The sequence below is a fragment of the Panthera onca genome, chromosome A3 (assembly GCF_046562875.1).
Source record: "Panthera onca isolate mPanOnc1 chromosome A3, mPanOnc1 haplotype 2, whole genome shotgun sequence".
Classification (NCBI taxonomy): domain Eukaryota; kingdom Metazoa; phylum Chordata; class Mammalia; order Carnivora; family Felidae; genus Panthera; species Panthera onca.
Genome location: NC_138341.1, coordinates 117,880,438 through 117,901,681, shown reverse-complemented (window position 1 = coordinate 117,901,681; position 21,244 = coordinate 117,880,438). Strand labels below are relative to the sequence as shown.

Below are 21,244 nucleotides of genomic sequence, written 5' to 3'. Positions count from 1 at the left end.
ATGAGGAATTTCATTCCCCTGTAATTTATTCATTACTTATAATAAAAGACTGATGCTAGAATTAATGAGATGTCAGATGTTTGAAACATTACAGGAAACTTCCCCAATGCCCTCTACAGGGGTGCCTGGGTGGCTCAGTTAGTTAAGCATCTAATTCTTGATTTCTGCTCAGGTCATAATCTCATGGTTTGTGAGTTTGAGCCCTGCATCAAGCCCCACACTGATGGTGCAGAGCCTGTTTGAGATTCTCTCTTCCCCTCTCTCTCTGCCCCTCCCACATGTGCTCTCCCTGTCTCTCAAAATAAATAAACAAACATTTTTTAAAAGCCCTCTACAATTATCAAGTGAGATTATAATATGTAATTGTGTTTTGGTCATTTTTCCACAAATTCAGAGTGAACTTGAGAAGCTGACATTCCTAAGATCTTTGTCTTCTCTCAGCCGAGCTTTACCTTATGATGAAACCGTAGGAGCATTCATCCACAGCCACATAGAGGACATTGTGCATATCCTAAATGTAAGTATTGTGACCTTATCACAAATTATCAGGACCACACAGAATCAGTGACTTGACTAACAAATGTTTTAGTGGCTTTGTATAGATTATCAAATCCCTTGGCCTCTTTCATATCAATATCTGTGCATGGAGGAGAAATACTCAGGAATCTCCACAAATATAAATACCCTTGAAAACCAACTAAAAGATGAGTAGAAAGGAGAGGAACAACATTTAAAATTCTCAGAAAGGACAGCACTGCATTCTCGTTAATCACGCTATAGTTGTGAGGCAAACTCTATAATCAGATGCCTAAGTTCAAGTGCCAGCTCTGCCTCTTTCTAGCTGTGTGACCTTTGGGAAGCTATTTAACTTCTCAGCACCTCAGTTTCCTCATCTATAAAATAAGAATAGCTGTATACTTCACAGAGCTATTGAGAGTACCAAATAAGAAATAAATGTAAGTCATGTAGCATGATACCTAAAACATATTTTACATTTGAGAAACATGGTTGTATTCATTTTACTGTTGTATTTATACTTAACTCCAGCCACACTCAGCCACATTCATTTATTGACTGATTGAGTGCCTCATAGTTCCAGGCAGTGTCGGGGAATTGAGGCTACAAAGATAAGACATGAGTCCTGTTCCTAAAGCCAAGCAAGGTATAATCAAGTGTCTTGGGGACTGTGACAAAAGTTTTAAAAAGTATAGTATGAGTATGGAGGAGTTAGTGAATGGTCGATTCCATGTCAAAAGTTCCAGAAGGGCTTTACAAAGGAGGTGATGCACTTAAGCAAGTGTTTAACTTTTTGATGCTTTACTTTTCTCATCTATGAAATATCCCCTTCAGTTTCTCTGAAGCCTAAAATTCTGAATCTGAGATTTCTCACACACTCCAGGAAAATGAGTAGTTTGTTTTTTTTCCAACCCACAAATCTATAAGGCTAATTAGACTGATGATTAGTTTTCAGAATTGAAGGCTAACCAGATAACAGGTTTGTTAAGCAGTAGACAGTTATCAAGGGTCTTCTGTATTTAGAACACTGTGGTACTTTAATGAAGTATACAAATTTCCTGGAAGTATTCATCTTTGCCCTCCAAGAGTTTACAGTCCATTTGGAAGGGACCACACTTCATAAATAGGTTGAGAACTATTCCAACTAATACATCAAGAAGAGTAAAATGATATTAATGCAGATTTAAGAATGAATACAGTTTCCTACTCAGCTTCACTCCATAGAAAGAGGGTGATAGGCAGCCACAGGACCCAAAAAAATGTCACAATTCCAGAATCTCACTTCTACAAGAATGGGCAGCAGTGGGTTGCCACATTTTCAACCAGCCAGCTCAGAAGATCCACAAATGCAAGTCACAAACAGCAAAAGTACACTGAATTTCCCCATCCCGTGCATCTAGATCTGTCCTGCCAGTAGTAAAATACCCACTGTCAGGTATCAACCAAAATTTGAGCTAAGAAGGGGTATAACCTAGAATTAAAGGTAGTTGGTGTCCATGAGAGAATTGCATGGATCATTGCATCACTGGACAAGTCTACAAATTCCCTGAAAGTCCATGTGCAGGGAATAAAAGAGTACAGCTCCCAAAAACCAAGAAGAGAGGTACCTAAGAGGAGAGGCACTTCTGCTGAGTAACCTACAGGGAGGGGAAATCCATTATAAAGAAGAATAGTAAGGCATTTGCCAGTCTTCTCATGACCCATACCAATGCATGCCTCCTCAGTATTTAAATAAAAAGAACCAAAGAAGCTATGAACAGAATATGGAAAGGATGGGGGAAAAGATCTATTATGATACTCCACGAAAGAAGATTTATAAATAAGCATATGAAAAGACGTTCCCTCACTGTGACTAGGGAAAAGCAAATTAAAACCGCAGTGAGATTCAACTATACACCCACTAGAACATTAAATACTGACCATATGACCCGGCAGTTCCACTCCTAGGTAAAATGAAGCACGTGCCCAAACAAAAACATGTACACAAATGTTCATAGAAGTTCAATTCGTAATAGCTAAACCCTGGAAGCAAATGTCCATCAACAGATGAATGGATAAACACATTATGGTATATCCTTACGATGGAATACTATCCAGCAATAAAAAGGAACAAACTATTGATACATGCTACAACTTGAATGAATCTCAAAATAATCATGCTGTGTGAAAGAAGCCAGAAAAAGAAGATCTATGTCATATGATTCCATTTATATAAAATTCTAGAAAATGCAAACTTATGTAAGGTGACATCAGATCAGTGGTTACCTGAAAATAGGAGTAGAGTGGGGAGAAACAGGAGTGAGAAGTTACAAAGTAAAAACTTTAGGGAGTGATCCATATGTTCATTGTCTTCTTTTTTTTTTTGGTTTATTTTTATTATTTTGAGAGAGAGAGAGCAAGCCCGGGAGGGGCAGAGAGAGAGAGAGAGGGAGACAGAATCCCAAGCAGGCTCTGTGCCGTCAGTGCAGAGCCTGATGGGGGGCTCAGACTCACAAGCCGTGAGATCATGACCTGAGCCAAAGTTAAGAGTTGGATGCTTAACCGACTGGGCCACCCGTACACCCCCATATGTTTATTATCTTGATTGTGGTGATGGTGTTTCATGGATGTACACATAAGTCAAAATCATCAAACTATACACTTAAATATGTATCGTTTATTGTATGTCTATTATCTCAAAGTCAAAAAAGCTGTAAAAATTCTGTTGAGAACTTTAATAGAAAAGAAAAAATGCAATGGCAACTGGGATGTAGAGTAAAGAAATGATAAGATCGGGCCTCTGGGTGGCTAGTTGGTTAAGCACTCGACTTCAGCTCAGGTCATGATCTCACAGTTCACGAGTTCAAGCCCTACATCAGGCTCTGTGCTGACAGCTCAGAGCCTGGAGCCTGCTTCGGATTCTGTATCTCCCTCTCTCTCTGCCCCTCCCACTTGCACTCTGTCTCTCAAAAAAATAAAAATTAAAAAAAAAATTTTAATAAATAAATAAAAAAATGATAAGATTGATGTGAAATTAATCCAGATAGATCTTCTGATTAAGCTTGAAGGATGTGATGGATAGGATAGACAGAAGGGACCAGTGGGTAGGGGCTTTGACTGGCAAATTACTACGTAGCTCTGTCCAGGCCAGGGTTCTAGAAATAAGCAGAATAGCAGTGGGGGTGCTTTTTAGATGCTGTTGGTGGCCAACAGCAGACACAGGCACTAAGACCTACTCTACTGGAATTTTAATGGAGGCACACCTGTCCTTAGTGCCTCTTACTTCTCCTCTGCCTGCTAGGGGCTCTACCCTAATTCTGTACCTGGGGTCCTCCACAAAACCCAGCTACTATTTTGTTGTTTGGTAAATAAAGGTACACTTAGTATTGAACAGGCACTGTATTTACTTGAGCAGCAAGGCAGGCAATGGATGAGAATGATGTGTCAGAAGACTGTTCAGTTGTATGGGTAATAAATGCTGAAGGATTTCAGAGGATGGGCAGTTCATAGTAGACTGAACTAATATGAAAAGCCTGTCCATTTGTGCCAGTGAGAGTTTGAGCTCCCTGAAACAGAATGGTGGAGAGGAAAGAGAGCTATTTTAGGAATTAGAAGACATAATTCTAGTTCCAGTTCTGTCAAGCACAACCCATGTGATCTTAGACAAATCATTTAGCTTCTCTGAACCTCTAGCTCCACCTGAAAAATGGAGACAGTAATATCTGTCTGGCTTTCGTTAAGGCCTTTGAGACAAACTCTGTCATTTTGTTAAGACTTGTTAAGATTCTTGTTGGAGAAAGCAATACAAATCAACTCTGGCTCACTTAAGTTAAAAGAAAAAACAAAAACAGCATGCTGGGATATCTCTCTTAGACTCTGAGGAAGAGGTTTAACAATCAAGCCTCCAGAAGAGCATGTTCCAGGACAACTCCTGGGGTCTCAAAGGCAGGGGTTGCTCTCCAGTGACTATGACTCAAACCTCTAGCAGCTCTCAATCTGTGTCTGTCATTCTCAAATTCCAAATTCTGGGGGGCGCTTGGATGGCTCAGTCTTGGGTTCAGTGTCTGACTTCGGCTCAGGTCATGATCTTGCATTTCATGGGTTCAAGCCCCACATCGGGCTCTGTGCTGATTGCCCAGATCCTGGAGCCTGCTTCAGATTCTGTGTTTCCCTCTCTCTCTGCCCCTCCCCAGCTTGCGCTCCCTCTCTCTCTCTCTCTCTCTCTCTCTCTCCTTCTCTCTGAAAAACAAATAAACATTAAAAAAATTAAAATTCCAGATTCTGGGAGAGGGAATCCAATTGGCTCAGACTGGGTCTGTTCTCCACTCCTTCATCAATTAGGTATGTTTGGGGGCAGCATCATATAGTAATGACATGATTTCTGGGCATCCCTGTCTGTGTATTGGAGGCAGTTCCCAGAGAAAGAATGATTGCTGTGCTCTGGATAGTCACCCAAGAGGTTTCTACTACACAAATACTTTACAAACAAAAAATAGCCTCTCACTTCTGAATTCCCCATAGTGGTTAGCATAATTGTGAACAAATAATAAGACTTGCATACCCAACTGATTGTAAAAAGGGATCGTAGGCCTGGTGGTGTAGTTAAGAGGTGCTGCCTTCATCCAGTGTGAGGGGTGTGGCTGCAGGAACGGAGAATCAGATATTGTGCAGAACAGGCAGCTCATGATTGATTGGATGTGGGGAATGAATAAAGCAGAAAAAGAAATCATGTCTTTTATGAGCCCTGGGAAAGAGCACCATTGATAACAATGGAATGCTGGGAAGGTGTGTCCTTTGAGGGGAAAGATAATGAACTCACTTTTAAACACCAAGTTTTCAGGTCAGAGCAGTGATCTTAGTGGTGATGCCCTTGAGATAACTAGATGTGGGCAAGGAGAGCCCTGGGGGGCTGAAGGCAGAGTCTTATGCTTTGTCCCTTCTAGACTATAAAGCCATAAAATTAAGTGAACTCCTTGAGGAAATAAGGAAGAGCATCAGGCCACCAGCAAAATCTGACCAGCGTTGGAAAGTGAGAAGAGAAAGAGAAAAGTTGGGAAGGGGCAAGAAAGAGAACACAGTAATATTTATTGAGCACTGCCTCCTGGACACTATTCTAAGTTCCCGGTGAGGCTTTTTGGTGGCAGGTAAGAGAAATCCACTCAAGACAGCTGAAACACAAAAGGGGAGATTTGTTCTTAGTTCTGAGAACTGAGTGCTCCCAGAGTTCACATACTCAGAACTTTCTCTCCATCTCTTATCTTTGCTCCTTTGCATACATTTTCATTTCTCTCTGTCTCTCCCCCTCACCTCTCTTCCCCAAATTCTCCCTCTCTGTTACCCTGTTCATAGGGCACAGTGTTCCCAAATTTAAAATTTTCTCCTCTTAATAGGCCAGCTACACTGAGATTGAAGCTCGTGGTCTCAATTCCAGAGTGCTGAGACAAAGAATCTAATTGACCTTAGTGTGTACTCCTTTCTGGATAAGCTGGGGTTAGTGGGACAGGACGACTTAGCAGAAACATGGCTGTGAGGTACGCATTCCTATGACCCAGTTTCCAAAGAGTCTGGCTAGACAATCCAACAAGGCTTCCAGTACAACCATTTACATTTGCTATTTATATCAGCTCCTGAGACGAATTTCTATACAGATAAGGAAAGTCAGGCCCAGGGAAGTTAATACATTCAGGGTCCCACAAGGAGTGGGTGGCAGAGCCAGTGCCCAAACCCAGCTGCTGTCTAGCTCCTAACATCTCTGTTTTTTCTTCTCTGTCACTCTGCAGATACTTCCAACAAAGCAAGGCAGCTTTCCCTCTGCCAATGTGGACTTTGGAAAGCTAGTCCTTTTCTAGGACAGCCAACATAATAATATTAGGCACTATAGCAGAGTGCTGTTTAGTAGAAACAGGGGTTCAGATGCCTCAGCTGGAAATAATCACAAGTAATAAAAATGATGAATAACAGACACTAACAGTTATCAAGGGCTACTAAGTATTATGAACTAGCTCCTTTAGTATCCACAACCACCCTGTGATGGCAAATAGTACTGTTACCACCTCATTTTACAGATGAGGAAACTGAGATACAGGAGGTTAAATAACTTGTGTCAGCTCAAATGGCTAGTAAGAGGCAGAGCCAGGCCTCAGGCTCTGGCTCCAGAGAATAATCTTCTAGCCTGGCCACTGTCCTGCTGCCAGTCCTGTGGAACAAAGGAGCAGGGCCCCATGAAGTTCCTGCTGTTGTTCTTGCAGGCCATCTACATCTCTGATCATCTGGCCCAAGGACTTGGCACATTCTTGACTCTTTAAAGTTCTTTCCCTCTCATTGCAGATGCTGGTAGAAGAGGAGCTTCTGCAATATCTCTTCAGCCCTGTGCACCAGGAGGTCTTTGTCACCATTGCTGACCTCAGGTGATACCCATATGCCCCCGCCCACTACACATGCCCCAGTTTTTCATTCAGGGTCAATACCAGAGCCAACTGACATGTTCCATATTTTGAACTTTTGCAAACAGTTTATGTAGGGAAGGGGAAGCCAAATCCATGTTTTGTGTGTGTGTGTAAGAAATTTGATTTCATATATGCTACCGTCCATATCTGAAAGACCTTATTGGAACCTCTTTGGAGTTCAGTTTTGTCCAAAGTATATTCATTGGAAAGTTACTCTCATTTATGTTTCATGACAGTACAGTTCCATAGTCCAAGAAATTTGGAGGGGCCTGCTGTTTGTCTTTCTTGGAGATTTGTATGGCATACTAACTTATTAACGATCCCAAGAAATCCTGTAAAGTTTTTTTCATATTTATTTTTTATATATCTGGAGAGAGCACAAGCAGGGGAGGGGGGCAGAGGGAAAGAGAGAGAATCTTAAGCATGCTCCACACTCAGCACAGAGCCTGATGCAGAACTTGATCCCACGACCCTGGTATTATGACCTGAGCTGAAATCAGGAGTCAACCAACTGAGCCACTCACTCACCCCTGTAGTTGAAAAGTATTTTTGAACTTGGCTCAACCCACCATTCTCCAAACTAATAAATGTTCAGCAGAACACCCTTTGGCAAGTTGTGGTTTACTATGTTAGACTGTAGCAGGCTTTTCTCCATGGTCGAACTGGAAAAACCCTGGAAGGATGTCACTCCAGTAACCTCTTGGGAAGGCGGGGAGGGAGAGGGGAGAAGGATGGAGCCTCTGAGCCCTGAAACTCTTCCTCTAACCTTTTATGAGATTTGTCTAAACAGGCTAACAAGCATGCCATTTGTCTCTTCCATCAGAATGATACACCAATTGAACTGAGGGTTGATGGGGGGTGGGAGGGAGGGCAGGGTGGGAGGGAGGGCAGGGTGGGTGATGGGTATTGAGGAGGGCACCTTTTGGGATGAGCACTGGGTGTTGTATGGAAACCAATTTGACAGAAAATTTCATATATTAAAAAATAAAATAAAAAAAAAAATAAATAAAATAAAATAACTAGTAGAGGGGTAAAAAAAAAAAAAAAAAAAGAATGATACACCAATTGGCCCACCCTTTCCTCTTGGGTCCCTGCTTATCAATGTCAAATCAGATTCTTCCCAGCTCACTACTCCCAAACTGTCTTTTTTTAGTTACCAAGATGTCCATTTGCTACTTGGCTCTGAAGATCGAGCTGACTTTTTCAGTCTTCTCACAAAAAGTATAATCACTCTGCCCCCTGTAAAGACTCTTACCCAGCTGGAGGAAATCGTGCCAAGTGGATCCTACAACACAGAGGTAGTAACTCATGCTTTGCTTTAATAACGTGCCATCCACAGCGTCAGCTGATCATGGCCTTTGATAGTGCATTTGATTTTTTGGAACCAGCCAAAAATCATTTAAGCCAAATCTGGTGAATAAAATAGGGAGTTAAATTAAATAGCTTTTTTTTTCCTTTTTGTCTTTCTTTCTTTCTTTCTTTCTTTCTTTCTTTTTCTCTTGGCTTTTGACTTTGAAGTAGGTGGGAATGGTCCATATACTTGGCAGATATTTAGGATTATCATGTGCTAAGTATCATGAGAGGCAACAGAAATACAACACTACACTCTCTAATCTGGGGAGCTTACATCCCAGTGCAGAGATACAGACCACTGATAAATATCATATCTGGTGGTAGTAAAGTGCTATGAAAAAAATAAAACAGGGAAAGAGGAGGATAAAGAGTAGTGTGATTGGGAGGCACAGGGGCTTTTTTACGTAGGTGGTTAGGGAAAGTCTTCCTGATGAAGGGACTGTTGAAAAGATGGTATGAATATCTCTGGAGGGGAAGCTTTCAGGCAGAGAGGGAAAAAAAATGCAAAGGCCTTGATTTTCATCTGCAGCTAGTAAACTGGTTGGTAAAGCAGTTGCCAAAGGGGACTTAAGTCCCCTTTGTTTCAAGATGTCAGAAGGAAGGAGCACCTGGCTGGCTCAGTCTGTAGAACAGGGGACTCTTGATCTCAGGGTCATGAGTTCAAGCCCCATGTTTGGAGTAGAGATCACTTTAAAAAAAATGCAAGATGTCAGAAAAAGTCACAAGTCACACTTTAAAACTATTTTGATGACCCTAATTTCCCAACTGTAGTTAGAATCGGTTAACTGTGTTCCCAATAAGGCTGAAATGTCTATTTAAAATTAATATATTGTACATGGAACATTCTCCAGAATAGATCACATACTGGGACACAAATCAGCCCTCAACAAGTACAAAAAGATCGAGATCATACCTTGCATATTTCCAGACTCCAATGCTGTGAAACTTGAAATCAACCACAAGAAAAATTTGGAAAGACCATAAATACTTGGAGATTAAAGAATATCCTACTAAAGAATGAATGGGTTAACCAAGAAATTAAAGAGGAAATTAGAAAGTACATGGAACCCAATGAAAATGAAAACACGAGAGCCCAAAACCTCTGGGATGCAGACGGCAGTCATAAGAGAGAAGTATATAGCAATCCAGGCATTCCTAAAGAAGGAAGAAAGGTCTCAAATACAGAACCTAACCTTAAAGAGCTAGAAAAAGAACAGCAAAGAAAGCCCCAAACCAGCAGAAGATGGGAAATAATAAAGATCAGAGCAGAAATCAATGATACCAAAACCAAAAAAACAGTAGAACAGGTCAATGAAACCAGGAGCTGGTTCTTTGAAAGAATTAACAAAGTTGATAAACCCCTAGCCAGATTGATCAAAAAGAAAAAGGAAAGGACCCAAATAAATAAAATCACAAATGAAAGAAGAGAGATCACAACCAACATTGAAGAAATATAAACAATAATAAGATAATTTTATGAGAAATTATATGCCAATAAATGGGCAATCTGGAAGAAATGGACTAATTCCTAGAAACATATAAATTACCAAAACAAACAGGAAGAAATAGAAAATTTGAACAGACCCATAACCAGTAAGGAAATTGTATCAGTAATAAAAAAATCTCCCAACAAACAAAAGTCCAGGGTTGGATGGCTTTCCAGAGGAATTCTACCAAACATTTAAAGAAGAGTTAACACCTATTCTTTTGAAGCTATTCCAAAGAATAGAAATGGAAAGAAAATTTCCAAACTCATTTTATGAGGCCAGCATTACCTTGATTCCAAAACCAAAGACCCCAATAAAAAGGAGAACTACAGACCAATTTCTCTGATGAAACTGGATGCATAAATTCTCAACAAGATACTAGCCAACTGGATCTAATAATACATTAAAAGAATATTTCACCATGATCAAGTGACATTTATTCCTGGGATGCAGGGCTGGTTCAAAATCTGCAAATCAATCAATATTATACTTTATATATTTTTTTTTCAATGTTTTTAATTTATTTTTGGGACAGAGAGAGACAGAGCTTGAACGGGGGAGGGGCAGAGAGAGGGAGACACAGAATTGGAAACAGGCTCCAGGCTCCGAGCCATCAGCCCAGAGCCTGACGCGGGGCTCGAACTCACGGACCGCGAGATCGTGACCTGGCTGAAGTCGGACGCTTAACCGACTGCGCCACCCAGGCGCCCCTATTATACTTTATATTAATTTAAAAAAAAGGATAAGAACTACCTGATCCTGTCATAGATGCAGAGAAAGAATTTGACAAAATACAGTGTCCTTTGGGATAAAAAAAAACCCTCAAGAAAAGGATAGATGGATCCTATATATGATATAAGGATCATACCTCAAGATCATGAAAGCCATATATGAAAGACCCACTGCTAATATTATCCTCAATGGGGAAAAACTGAGAGCTTTCCCCTAAGGTCAGGAACATGATAAGGATGTCCAGTCTCAGCACTGTTATTCAACATATATTGGAAGTCCTAACCTCAGCAATCAGACAACATAAAGAGATAAAAGGCATCCACATCGGCAAGGAGGAAGTCAAACTTTCACTCTTTGCAGACAACATGATACTGTGTGGAAATCCCAAAAGATTTCACCAAAAACCTGCTAGAACTAATCCATGAATTCAGTAAAGTCGCAGAATATAAAATCAATGTACAGAAGTCGGTTGCATTTCTATACACCAATAATGAAGCAGCAGAAAGAGAAATCAAGGAATTGATCCCATTTACAATTGCACCAAAACCCATAAAATACATAGGAATAAACCTAACCAAAGAGGTGAAAAATCTATACACTGAAAACTATAGAAAGCTTATGAAAGAAATTGAAGAGGACACAAAACAATGGGTAAACATTCCATGCTCACGGATTGGAAGAAAAAATATTGTTAAAATGTTGATACTACCCAAAGCAATCTACATATTCAATGCAATCGCTATCAAAATAACACCAGCATTCTTTACAGAGCCAGAACAAAGAATCCTAAAATTTGTATGGAACCGGAAAAGACCCTGAGTAGCCAAAGTGATCCTGAAAAAGAAAACCAAAGCTGGAGGCATCACAATTCCAGACTTCAAACTGTATTAAAAAGCTGTAATCATCAAGACAGTATGGTACTAGCACAAAAACAGACACATAAATCAATGGAACAGAATAGAGAACCCAGAATGGACCTACAAACTTACGGCCAATTGATCTGTGACAAAGCAGGAAAGAATATCCAATGGAAAAAAGACAGTCTCTCCAGCAAATGGTGTTGGGAAAACTGGACAGCAACATGCAAAACCTGGACCTGGACCACTTTCTTACACCATACACAAAAATAAACTCAAAATGGGTGAAAGACCTAAATGTAAGACAGGAAGCCATCAAAATCCTAGAGGAGAAAAAATAGGCAACAACCTCTTTGACCTCGGCCAAAGCAACGTCTTACTTGACATGTCTCTAGATGCAAGGGAAACAAAACAAAACTATTGGGACCTTATCAAGATAAAAAGCTTCTGCACAGCGAAGGAAACAATCAGCAAAACTAAAAGGCAACAGATGGAATGGGAGAAGATATTTGCAAATGACATATCAGATAAAGGATTAGTATCCAAAATCTATAAAGAACTTATCAAAATCAACATCCCAAAAACAAATACTCCAGTGAAGAAATGGGCAAAAGACATGTTTTCCAAGGAAGACATCTAGATGACTAACAGACACATGAAAAAATGCTCAACATCACTCATTATCAGGGAAATACAAATCAAAACCACAGTGAGATACCACCTCACACCTGTCAGAATGGCTAAAATTAACTCAGGCAACAATAGATGTTGGCGAGGATGTGGAGAAAGAGGAACCCTTTTGCACTGCTGTGGGAATGCAAACTGGTGCAGCCACTCTGGAAAACAGTATGGAGGCTCCTCAAAAAATTAAAAATAGACGACTACCCTACAACCCAGCAATTGCACTACTAGGTATTTATCCAAAGTTTACAGGAGTGCTCATTTGAAGGGCCACATGCACCCCGATGTTTATAGCAACACTATCGACAATAGCCAAAGTATGGAAAGACCCCAAATGTCCATTGACTGATGAATGGATAAAGAAGATGTGGTGTGTGTGTGTGTGTGTGTGTGTGTGTGTGTGTGTGTGTATATATATATAACATACATTTTATATATACATATATAGGTGTGTGTATATATATATATACACACATACATATATATGTATATATAATATGCGTTGTATACACACACACACACACACACAGTGGAATGTTACTCGGCAATCAAAAAGAATGAAATCTTGGGGTGCCTGGGTGGCTCAGTTGGTTAAGTGCCAACTTCGGCTCAGGTCATGATTTCATGGTTCGTGGGTTCAAGTCCCATGTCAGGCTCTGTGCTGGAAGCTGCGAGCCTGGGGCCTGCTTCGGATTCTGTGTCTTCCTCTCTCTCTGCCCCTCTCCTGCTGTGCTCTGTCTCTCTCTGTCTCTCAAAAATAAATAAATGTTAAAAAAATTTTAAATAATGAAATCTTGCCATTTGCAATAACGTGGATGGAACTAGAATGTATTATGCTAAGCGAAATAAGTCAGAGAAAGACAGATATCATATGACTTCACTCATGTGGAATTTAAGATACAAAACAGATGAACATAAGGGAAGAGGAGCAAAAATAATATAAAAACACAGAGGGAAACAAACCATAAGAGACTTTTAAATATAGAGAACAAACTGAGGGCTGCTGGCCGGGTGTTGGGTAGGGGGAAGGGCTAAAGGGGTGAGGGGCATTAGGGAGGGCACTTGTTGGGATGAGCACTGAGTGTTTAGTGATGAATAACTAAACTCTATTCCTGAAATCATTATTACACTATATGTTAACTATGACGTGATGTAAAAAAAATAATAATAAAAAAAGAAAATAAATAAAGTGAATATATGATTTCACCTCAGCTCACAAACTGCCCCCCAGTACTTTTACATTGGTTCTGTGCCTTTACTCAAAGATAATGGAGCCTTAAAAGTGTACATTGTAGTTGATGGGAATGCAAATGGGTGCAGCCATTCTGGAAGACAGTATGAAGGCTCCTTAAGAAGTTAAAAATAAAACTACCCTACAGGGCACCTGGCTGGCTCAGTTGGAAGAGCATGTGACTCTTGATCCCAAGCCCCATGTTGGGTAAAGAGATTGCTTAAAAATAAAAACATTAAAATAAAATAGACCTATCCTATGGTCCAGCAATTGCACTTCTAGGTATTTACCCAAAGGATATAAAAATAGAGTTTCAAAGGGATACATAATACACCCTGATGTTTATAGCAGCACTATCACCAATAGCCAAATTATGGAAGGAGCCCAAATATTCATAGACTGACAGATGGATAAAGAAGATGTGGTGTGTCTACACACACACACACACACACACACACACACACACACACACACCACGCAATGGAATATTACTCGGCCATAAAAAAGAATGAAATCTTGCCATTTACAAAGATGTGGATGGAGTTCGAGAGAATTATGCTAAGTGGAATAAGTCAGAGAAAAACAAATACCATATGATTTCACTCATATGTGGAATTTAAGGAACAAAACAAATGAACATGGGAGGGAAGGAAAAGAGATGAAAACCAAGAAACTGGCTTTTTTTTAAAAAAAAAAAATAAGAGTTTATATTTATTTTTAAGAAAGAGAACGCAAGCTGGGGAGGGACAGAGAGAGGGAGAGAGAGAATCCCAAGCAGGCTCCATGCTGTCAGCACAGAGCCCGATGTAAGGCTTGAACTCATGAACCGTGAGATCATGACCTGAAGTCAAGAGTTGGATGCCCAACCAACTGAGCCACCCAGGCCCCCCAAGAAATAGATTCTTAACTATAGAGAAGAGACAGTGTTACTGGCAGGGGGGGGGCTGGGCTAGATGGGTGATGGGCATTAAGCAGAGCACTTGTTGGGGTGAGCACTGGGTGTTGTATGGAAGTGATGAATCACTAAATTTACACCTGAAACTAATATTAAACTCTGTTAACTAACAGGAATTGAAATAAAAACTTGGAAAGAAAAAGAAAAGTAAACTTCTATATAGAAGCAAAAAAAGTATAGTGTTGGGGAACTTCATGGCGGGGGTGTGTGGGGGGGGGACATCACTGATCCTATGCCTTTTTAGTCTCTCTACAGGCAGACACTTCAGGCATTCTCTGAGATGCTCCAGAGTTTGGTAGTAAAAGACCCACATTTGGAAAATCTCAACACCATTTTTAAGGTAAATAGGATATCAGAGAGAAGGGGAAACTATTTTTATTAACTGGTGAAAGTGACAGACAAAAATGTGAAAGGATTAAGTTTTAAGAGATAGCATAATAGTTAAGAGTATCAGCTATTGGGGCGCGTGGGTGACTCAGTCGGTTAAGCATCCGACTCTTGATATCGGCTCAGGTCACGATCTCACAGTTTGTTTGATTAAGCCTTGCATTGGGCTCTGTGCTGACAGCATGGAGCTTGCTTGGGATTCTCTCTTGCTCCCTCTCTGCCCCTCCCCTGCTTGTGTTCACCCCCCCCCCCCCCACTCTCAAAATAAACAAACAAAAAAAAAAATTAAAAAGAGTATCAGCTATCAGTGTTTAGTCAGACTTGGGTTCAAATTCTGACTCTGTGCCATTCAGTGGTTATAAATTCAGCAGAAATGAGCCTTCTCAGAGTCTCATTACTTTTAAATTGAAATAGTAATTACAGTGAGTATTGAATAAATGGCCTTCAATATGTGACTTAAAAGGTTGCTATAATTATTCCTTAAATTACTATTGCTTACTACCATAGCAATGTTTCAGTCAGTGACCAGAGAACAGAGTGAGCCTCATGAATGAGTAAATAGGTGCCTAGCAGGCAGGATTCAAGGTCATTGATAACGCCCTGTCCTCACCTGTACCCATTCCAGCATATGCCATTCCATCATTAGGAATTTGCTCATTGGAATGCATTCACTGCAGTTCAAGCATCTGTTCCTCTTGCCCCTTATTAAAATGCAGATATCCCAGAAAGGAATAGCCCTTTAAGCTATTAGGAATCATCTGTGCCTAAGTGCAGATGGACATTTATCTTTGCCACAACTGACCTTCACCTTATTTCTCCTTCCTCTTATATTTGTAAATCAGCACTCCAGCCATATTGGCTTTCTCCTTTATCCAGTTGTGCCTTGTACTTTCCTATGTTGGCAGCTTTATCCAAGCTGTTTCTTCTACCTAAAATGCCACTTTTTTTTTTTTTTTTTTTTTTTTTTGCCACATGGGGCCATGAAATGTAACCTTTATGAAGTTCCTAATTATGAATGTTTTCTTCTCTGGGAATCCTTCCCTGACTGTTATAAGCAGATGAAATTTCTCATCCTCAGAGTTCTTTATTTTTTTTTTTTTATTTTTTTTTTTTTTAAATTTTTTCAACGTTTTTTATTTATTTTTGGGACAGAGAGACAGAGCATGAACGGGGGAGGGGCAGAGAGAGAGGGAGACACAGAATCGGAAACAGGCTCCAGGCTCCGAGCCATCAGCCCAGAGCCTGACGCGGGGCTCAAACTCACGGACCGCGAGATCGTGACCTGGCTGAAGTCGGACGCTTAACCGACTGCGCCACCCAGGCGCCCCATCTCATCCTCAGAGTTCTTTAATACCACAGCCTTGATTTGCTTTCCTTCCGAAGAGATTTCAGAAGGCTAGAAACACAGGAGAATAGGATAAATAATGGAAGAAAGTGGGATGAAGGGAAAAATAAGTCTAGAAAATAAGCCTCTGTAGAAGCCAGCCCATCTGATCCCAGGTCTTTATGCCTTGTTTGCCTTTGCACCACTTTCATTTACAACCCTAACTGATCATTTAGGAAGACCTTTTCAGATACAGTGGTGACATGCAGAAATTCTCTCTCTGTATTTTCTTCTAAACAGAATAAAGATGTTATCCCAAATCATTCTGGTAAACCATTTAGTCTCCCTCTATTTTTTCACAGCAAATGGACCCCTGGTTACAATCAACCAAAGACCATGAGCGGGAACGGGCCACAGTCAGCATGGCTGAAGTTCTAAAGTGCTCATCCAGACATCTCAGCTTGAAGGTAAGCAGCCCTCCAGTCACACAGGAAGAAGGATGCATAGCCACCCTACTACTGCCTATTTCCCCTCCTACGTATGGCTTCCCAAATGGATGACTTCTTGGTGCCCCATGTATAATACCATAGCACTTAGCATTATTCACGTATCTGCCCCTCTAAAATTTGAGCGGTTTGAGGCCAGGTACCACGTTTATTAATTTTGCATCCCTGTTGCTTAACACAAGAGCTAGAACATAACAACATAGCAAATATTTTTGGATAAGTGAGTCAATAAATGTAACAGTGGCCTAGACTCTGTGCAGTGTCATATTTGAATTAATAAAGTCAAACAGCAAATGTGAGTAAATCAACTTTTTTGAGGGTGGGGGGAGTGGCAGAATCTTAAGAAGCCTTCATGCCCAGCGCTGAGCCGATGCAGGGCTCAGTCCCATGACCTGAGCCGAAATCAGAGTCAGACACTTAACTGACTGAGCTACTCAGGAGCCCCTAAATATCTCCCAGCATCCTACAGAAGAAGGTTCTGTGGCACCTCTTTTTAAATCCTCTCATTTGTCTCTTTCACTCACTCACTTCTCAGCTCTGAATGCTTTCCCATAACTCCTGAAAAGAGTTCATCAAAACTAAGATCCTCTTTCCGGGATCTATTCCTTTTTAAATCTGTGAATCTTTTTGCTCTTTCCTAGTAGATCTTCCAGGCACTAGAGCTTCTGTCTCCAGCCATCATTTCTCCAATCTAATTGGAAGAGAAGTTAGTGAGGAATGCTAGGTCCTAATGCTAGATTTTTTTCGTAGAGATTTTGTCTTTCGTATAAATATTCTAACAGCCATGCTTATTAAAAGGACCGCATTCCATTAACTTTTTTATTTCTCACATTGGAAATAAATCCAAGCTTTCCACCTCCTTATTGAAGTAAGTTCAGTCCCTCAAACTATGCTACTTCCTTTTTTCTCTCGGGTCAATGCAGCCATCACTGACTACCCTACTATTCTGTCATCACGTTGGTCTTCTTTCTACATGCTTCAACCTCTAATTTTGGCTGCAGATTAAAGAAGAGTTTCAGGGACACCTGGGTGGCTCAGTTGGCTGAGCATCTGACTTCAGCTCAGGTCTTGATCTCACGGTTCATGGGTTCAAACCCCACATCAGGCTCTGTGCTGACAGCTCAGAACCTGGAGCCTGCTTCAGATTGTGTGCCTCCCCCTGTCTCTGCCCCTCCCCTGCTCGTATCCTGTCTCTGTTTGTCTCAAAAATAAATAAAACATTAAAAAAATTTTTAAGAAGAGTTTCAAATGATCTCTTATATATAATCTTTCTATAGGCCCTGGAGATCATCCTTAGTGTTTTCTTCCTAGGGAGAAGTGGCAATACAAGGTTGCTAAATATAGGTGCCATTGGAGTCTGTGAACATCCAGGAAGCTATAGGCAGAATTTTGTGCAGTGGAGTCTTCTAGAGTTTCCTGAGGAAGGTCCATAGCTTTTCTTAAACCAACTTTATTGAGTTGTAGTCATCCAGACATAACAATTGCATTTATTCCTTCTGAAAACATTTGCTGCATGAATGTGATGGATTGGGGGCTTCCACTTTAGTTCCTTCTAGTTATCTACATGTAGCCAGAGTTATTATCTTGAAACCCATGTCACTCTTTTGATCCAGTGATTTCCAGCTGTTCCTAGAATACAAGGTCTTATACAATCCAACTCCTACCTGTCCCCTTGCATTCGCTGACTTACTTTGGCCACACTGGCCTCCTTTATATTCCTTACCATATAAAGTCCTTCCTGCCTCATGGCCTTTGCACTTACTACTTCCCTCTGCTTGGAATGACTTTCCCCAACTCTTCACATAGCTAACTCCTTCTCATTCTTTAGTCCTTAGTTCAAATGTTTCCACCTCAAAAAGGCCTTTGCTTACAAATAGATATATACTTATGCTCTGTCTTATCACTCTCTTTCCTTCTTAGGGCTTCTTAAGATCAGAGATTATCTTGTTTGATTGTTTCTTTATTGATTTACTATCTTTTTCTCTCTTAGAGAATGTAAATTCCATCAGTTATTATGCTTGTCTTATTCACTACAGCATCCCCAGTGCCTAACACAGAATATGCCACACAGTAAATGCTTAATTAAATATGCACTGAATAATACGTGTGAATCAGCTCATGTCCCTTCTCTGTTCAAAACTCTCCAATGACTGTGGCGTCTGGGTGGCTCAGTCAGTTGAGCAGCTGATTCAACTCAGGTCATGATCTTGCAGTTCGTGAGTTTGAGCCCCACACTGGACTCTGTGCTGACAGCTCAGAGCCTGGAGTCTGCTTCAGATTCTGTGTGTCTCTCTCTGCCCCTCCCCTGCTTGCATTCTCTCTCTCTCTCTCTCTCTCTCTCTCTCTCTTTCTTCAGCACAGAGTCCAATGCAGGGCTCGAACTCGCAAACCACGAGATCATGACTTGAGCCGAAGTCGGATGCTTAACCGACTCAGCCACCCAGGCGCCCCTCTCTCAAAAATAAATAAGCATTAAAACTCCCAATGGCTTACCATCTTACACAGAAAAAAAAAGTCAAAATTCTTACAGTGTTCTCTAAGTTGCTATACCCTATACCTAATCTACGTCCTATTTCTTTTGTTTTTTAACTTGTTTACTTTGCTCCAGTCTACCTAACCTGTTTGTTCCTCTGAAACACCAAACACACTCCTTTCCCTTTGCACTTGCTATTCTTTCCACCAGGAGTGCTTTTCTCCCAGATATCTACATGGCTGCATCCTTCATTTCAACGTGAGTGAGGTCTTCCCTGATAATCCTAAAATAGCAATTCCTGTCCTTTTTTGTGTATTTTTCTTCATCATAGCATTTATCACCATTTAACACGTAACAAATGTTACTTCTTGGTGAAAGTCGGTTAAGCATCCAACTCTTGATCTCAGCTCAGGTCTTGATGTCAGGGTCATGAGTTCAAGCCCCACACTGGGTTCACGCTGAGCGTGAAGACTACTCAAAAAAAAAATTTACTTCTTTGCTATTTTATGTTCTTCCAACTAGAATATCTTCTCCATGAACAGGATATTGTCTTTCGTTCACAGCTTGTATTGCCAGTGCCAGTTACAGTGCCTTAGCCCTAAGTGTCATCCTCATAACCAGTCCCTGGTTCATATGTACACTCAGGATTTGTTGATTGGGTGAATGAAGGTTCTATCAGTGAATGAAAGACATTACATGGCTGTGTGTATGTGTTGCTGTGTTGACTGTAAATAGGTGAAACAGGCTGTTGTTCGCAATATCTCAGTCCATTTCTCTAAAGAGCCACGTAAGGAATTTCTCTCTGCTTCAGTCCTAAGAACAGTTGTGCTTCCTCTGCATGGGTATTTGCTTCTTATCTTCTAGGCAATGTGAATCATATTATGTGGGACATTGTACGCACTTCCACATTAGCCCTGAGAAAGTTCAGAACCTAGCTCTGTGTCCTGCCTTGAGCAAATGATTATGCATTCTGCATGCAACCAAATTCTTCACATTTATCTTTTCTACCTTCATTTTTTATTTTATTTTTTTTTTTTTTAATTTTTTTTTTTTCAACGTTTTTTATTTATTTGTGGGACAGAGAGAGACAGAGCATGAACGGGGGAGGGGCAGAGAGAGAGGGAGACACAGAACCGGAAACAGGCTCCAGGCTCCGAGCCATCAGCCCAGAGCCTGACGCGGGGCTCGAACTCACGGACCGCGAGATCGTGACCTGGCTGAAGTCGGACGCTTAACCGACTGCGCCACCCAGGCGCCCCTCTACCTTCATTTTTTAATGTCTTTTTTAATTTACTTTTTTTAACTTTTTTATAATTTCCTTTTTTCACTATTTTAAATTATATTTCTTTTTCTGGTATGGTTTTTTCCAGCTACCTTTTTTCCCATAATAAGGTAAAATATCAATAAATACATTCTTTAGTTTTATTAAATAGTGCACCTCAACTTTGCATCCAACTTTTTCACTTAGCAGACTAGTACATTTTCCCACCTTACTATAAATTCCTAGGATACTTGACTCCTAATGGCTGTATTCCTAAAGTGGTTACACCATAGTTCTCTTTACTATTGGACAATTATTTCCAGTATGTCTTTAAAAATAGTACTAGTGGGGCGCCTGGGTGGCTCAGTTGGTTAGGCGGCCGACTTCGGCTCAGGTCACGATCTCGCAGTCCGTGAGTTCGAGCCCCGCATCGGGCTCTGTGCTGACAGCTCAGAGCCTGGAGCCTGTTTCGGATTCTGTGTCTCCCTCTCTCTGACCCTCCCCCGTTCATGCTCTGTCTCTCTCTGTCTCAAAAATAAATAAATGTTAAAAAAAAAATTAAAAAAAAAATAAAAATAGTACTAGAATGAACACCTGTATATATAAAGCTTTTTCATTCTTTAGACTGCTGACTTAGGTTAGAATTTGTCCTATTTAATACCACCTGATGGACATAGTGTATCCACACATGTTCAGTGTTTACCCTAAAGAGATCTAAGGGCTGCATGTGACTCTTGCACTTTCCTGAGCAGAGGGTGGAAGTAGAATTACTTTTCAGTAACTCAAATCTAAGGCATCAAATGCACCCGTATGCTAATGGTATTTTTCTTTTTCTTCCTAACTAGCTTCCACTGCAATTCCAAAGGCTTGGGCGCCTGGTGGCTCTGATGGCACTACTGTGTGGGGACCCAGTGAAAGAGGTAGCTGAGGAGGCTGCAGAGGGCACGCACTACCTACTGTATATCACGCTGAGGCTGAAGTGTAAGGCACTGCTGATGGCAGCCAGTTCTCCTTGTGCCCTCATTCCCTATATTCTAGAAAGACTTTTTATGGTAG

General features: G+C 40.7%; 1 protein-coding gene across 5 annotated transcripts in view; it reads left to right on the top strand.

Annotated features, from left to right (window-relative positions):
• Positions 1–21,244, top strand: part of MROH8 (maestro heat like repeat family member 8) — a 59,838-nt gene that overhangs the window by 9,587 nt on the left and 29,007 nt on the right. For all 5 annotated transcript variants that reach the window (XR_013554530.2, XR_013554529.2, XM_078444086.2 and 2 more), the window contains exons 4-9: positions 395–517; positions 6,823–6,902; positions 8,095–8,239; positions 14,482–14,577; positions 16,311–16,415; positions 21,034–21,169. Coding sequence is in view for 3 of the 5 variants with exons in the window: in XM_078444086.2 (XP_078300212.2) it covers positions 395–517; positions 6,823–6,902; positions 8,095–8,239; positions 14,482–14,577; positions 16,311–16,415; positions 21,034–21,169 (685 nt within the window). In the remaining 2 variants the exon portion in view is untranslated. The remainder of the gene's footprint in view (positions 1–394; positions 518–6,822; positions 6,903–8,094; positions 8,240–14,481; positions 14,578–16,310; positions 16,416–21,033; positions 21,170–21,244) is intronic.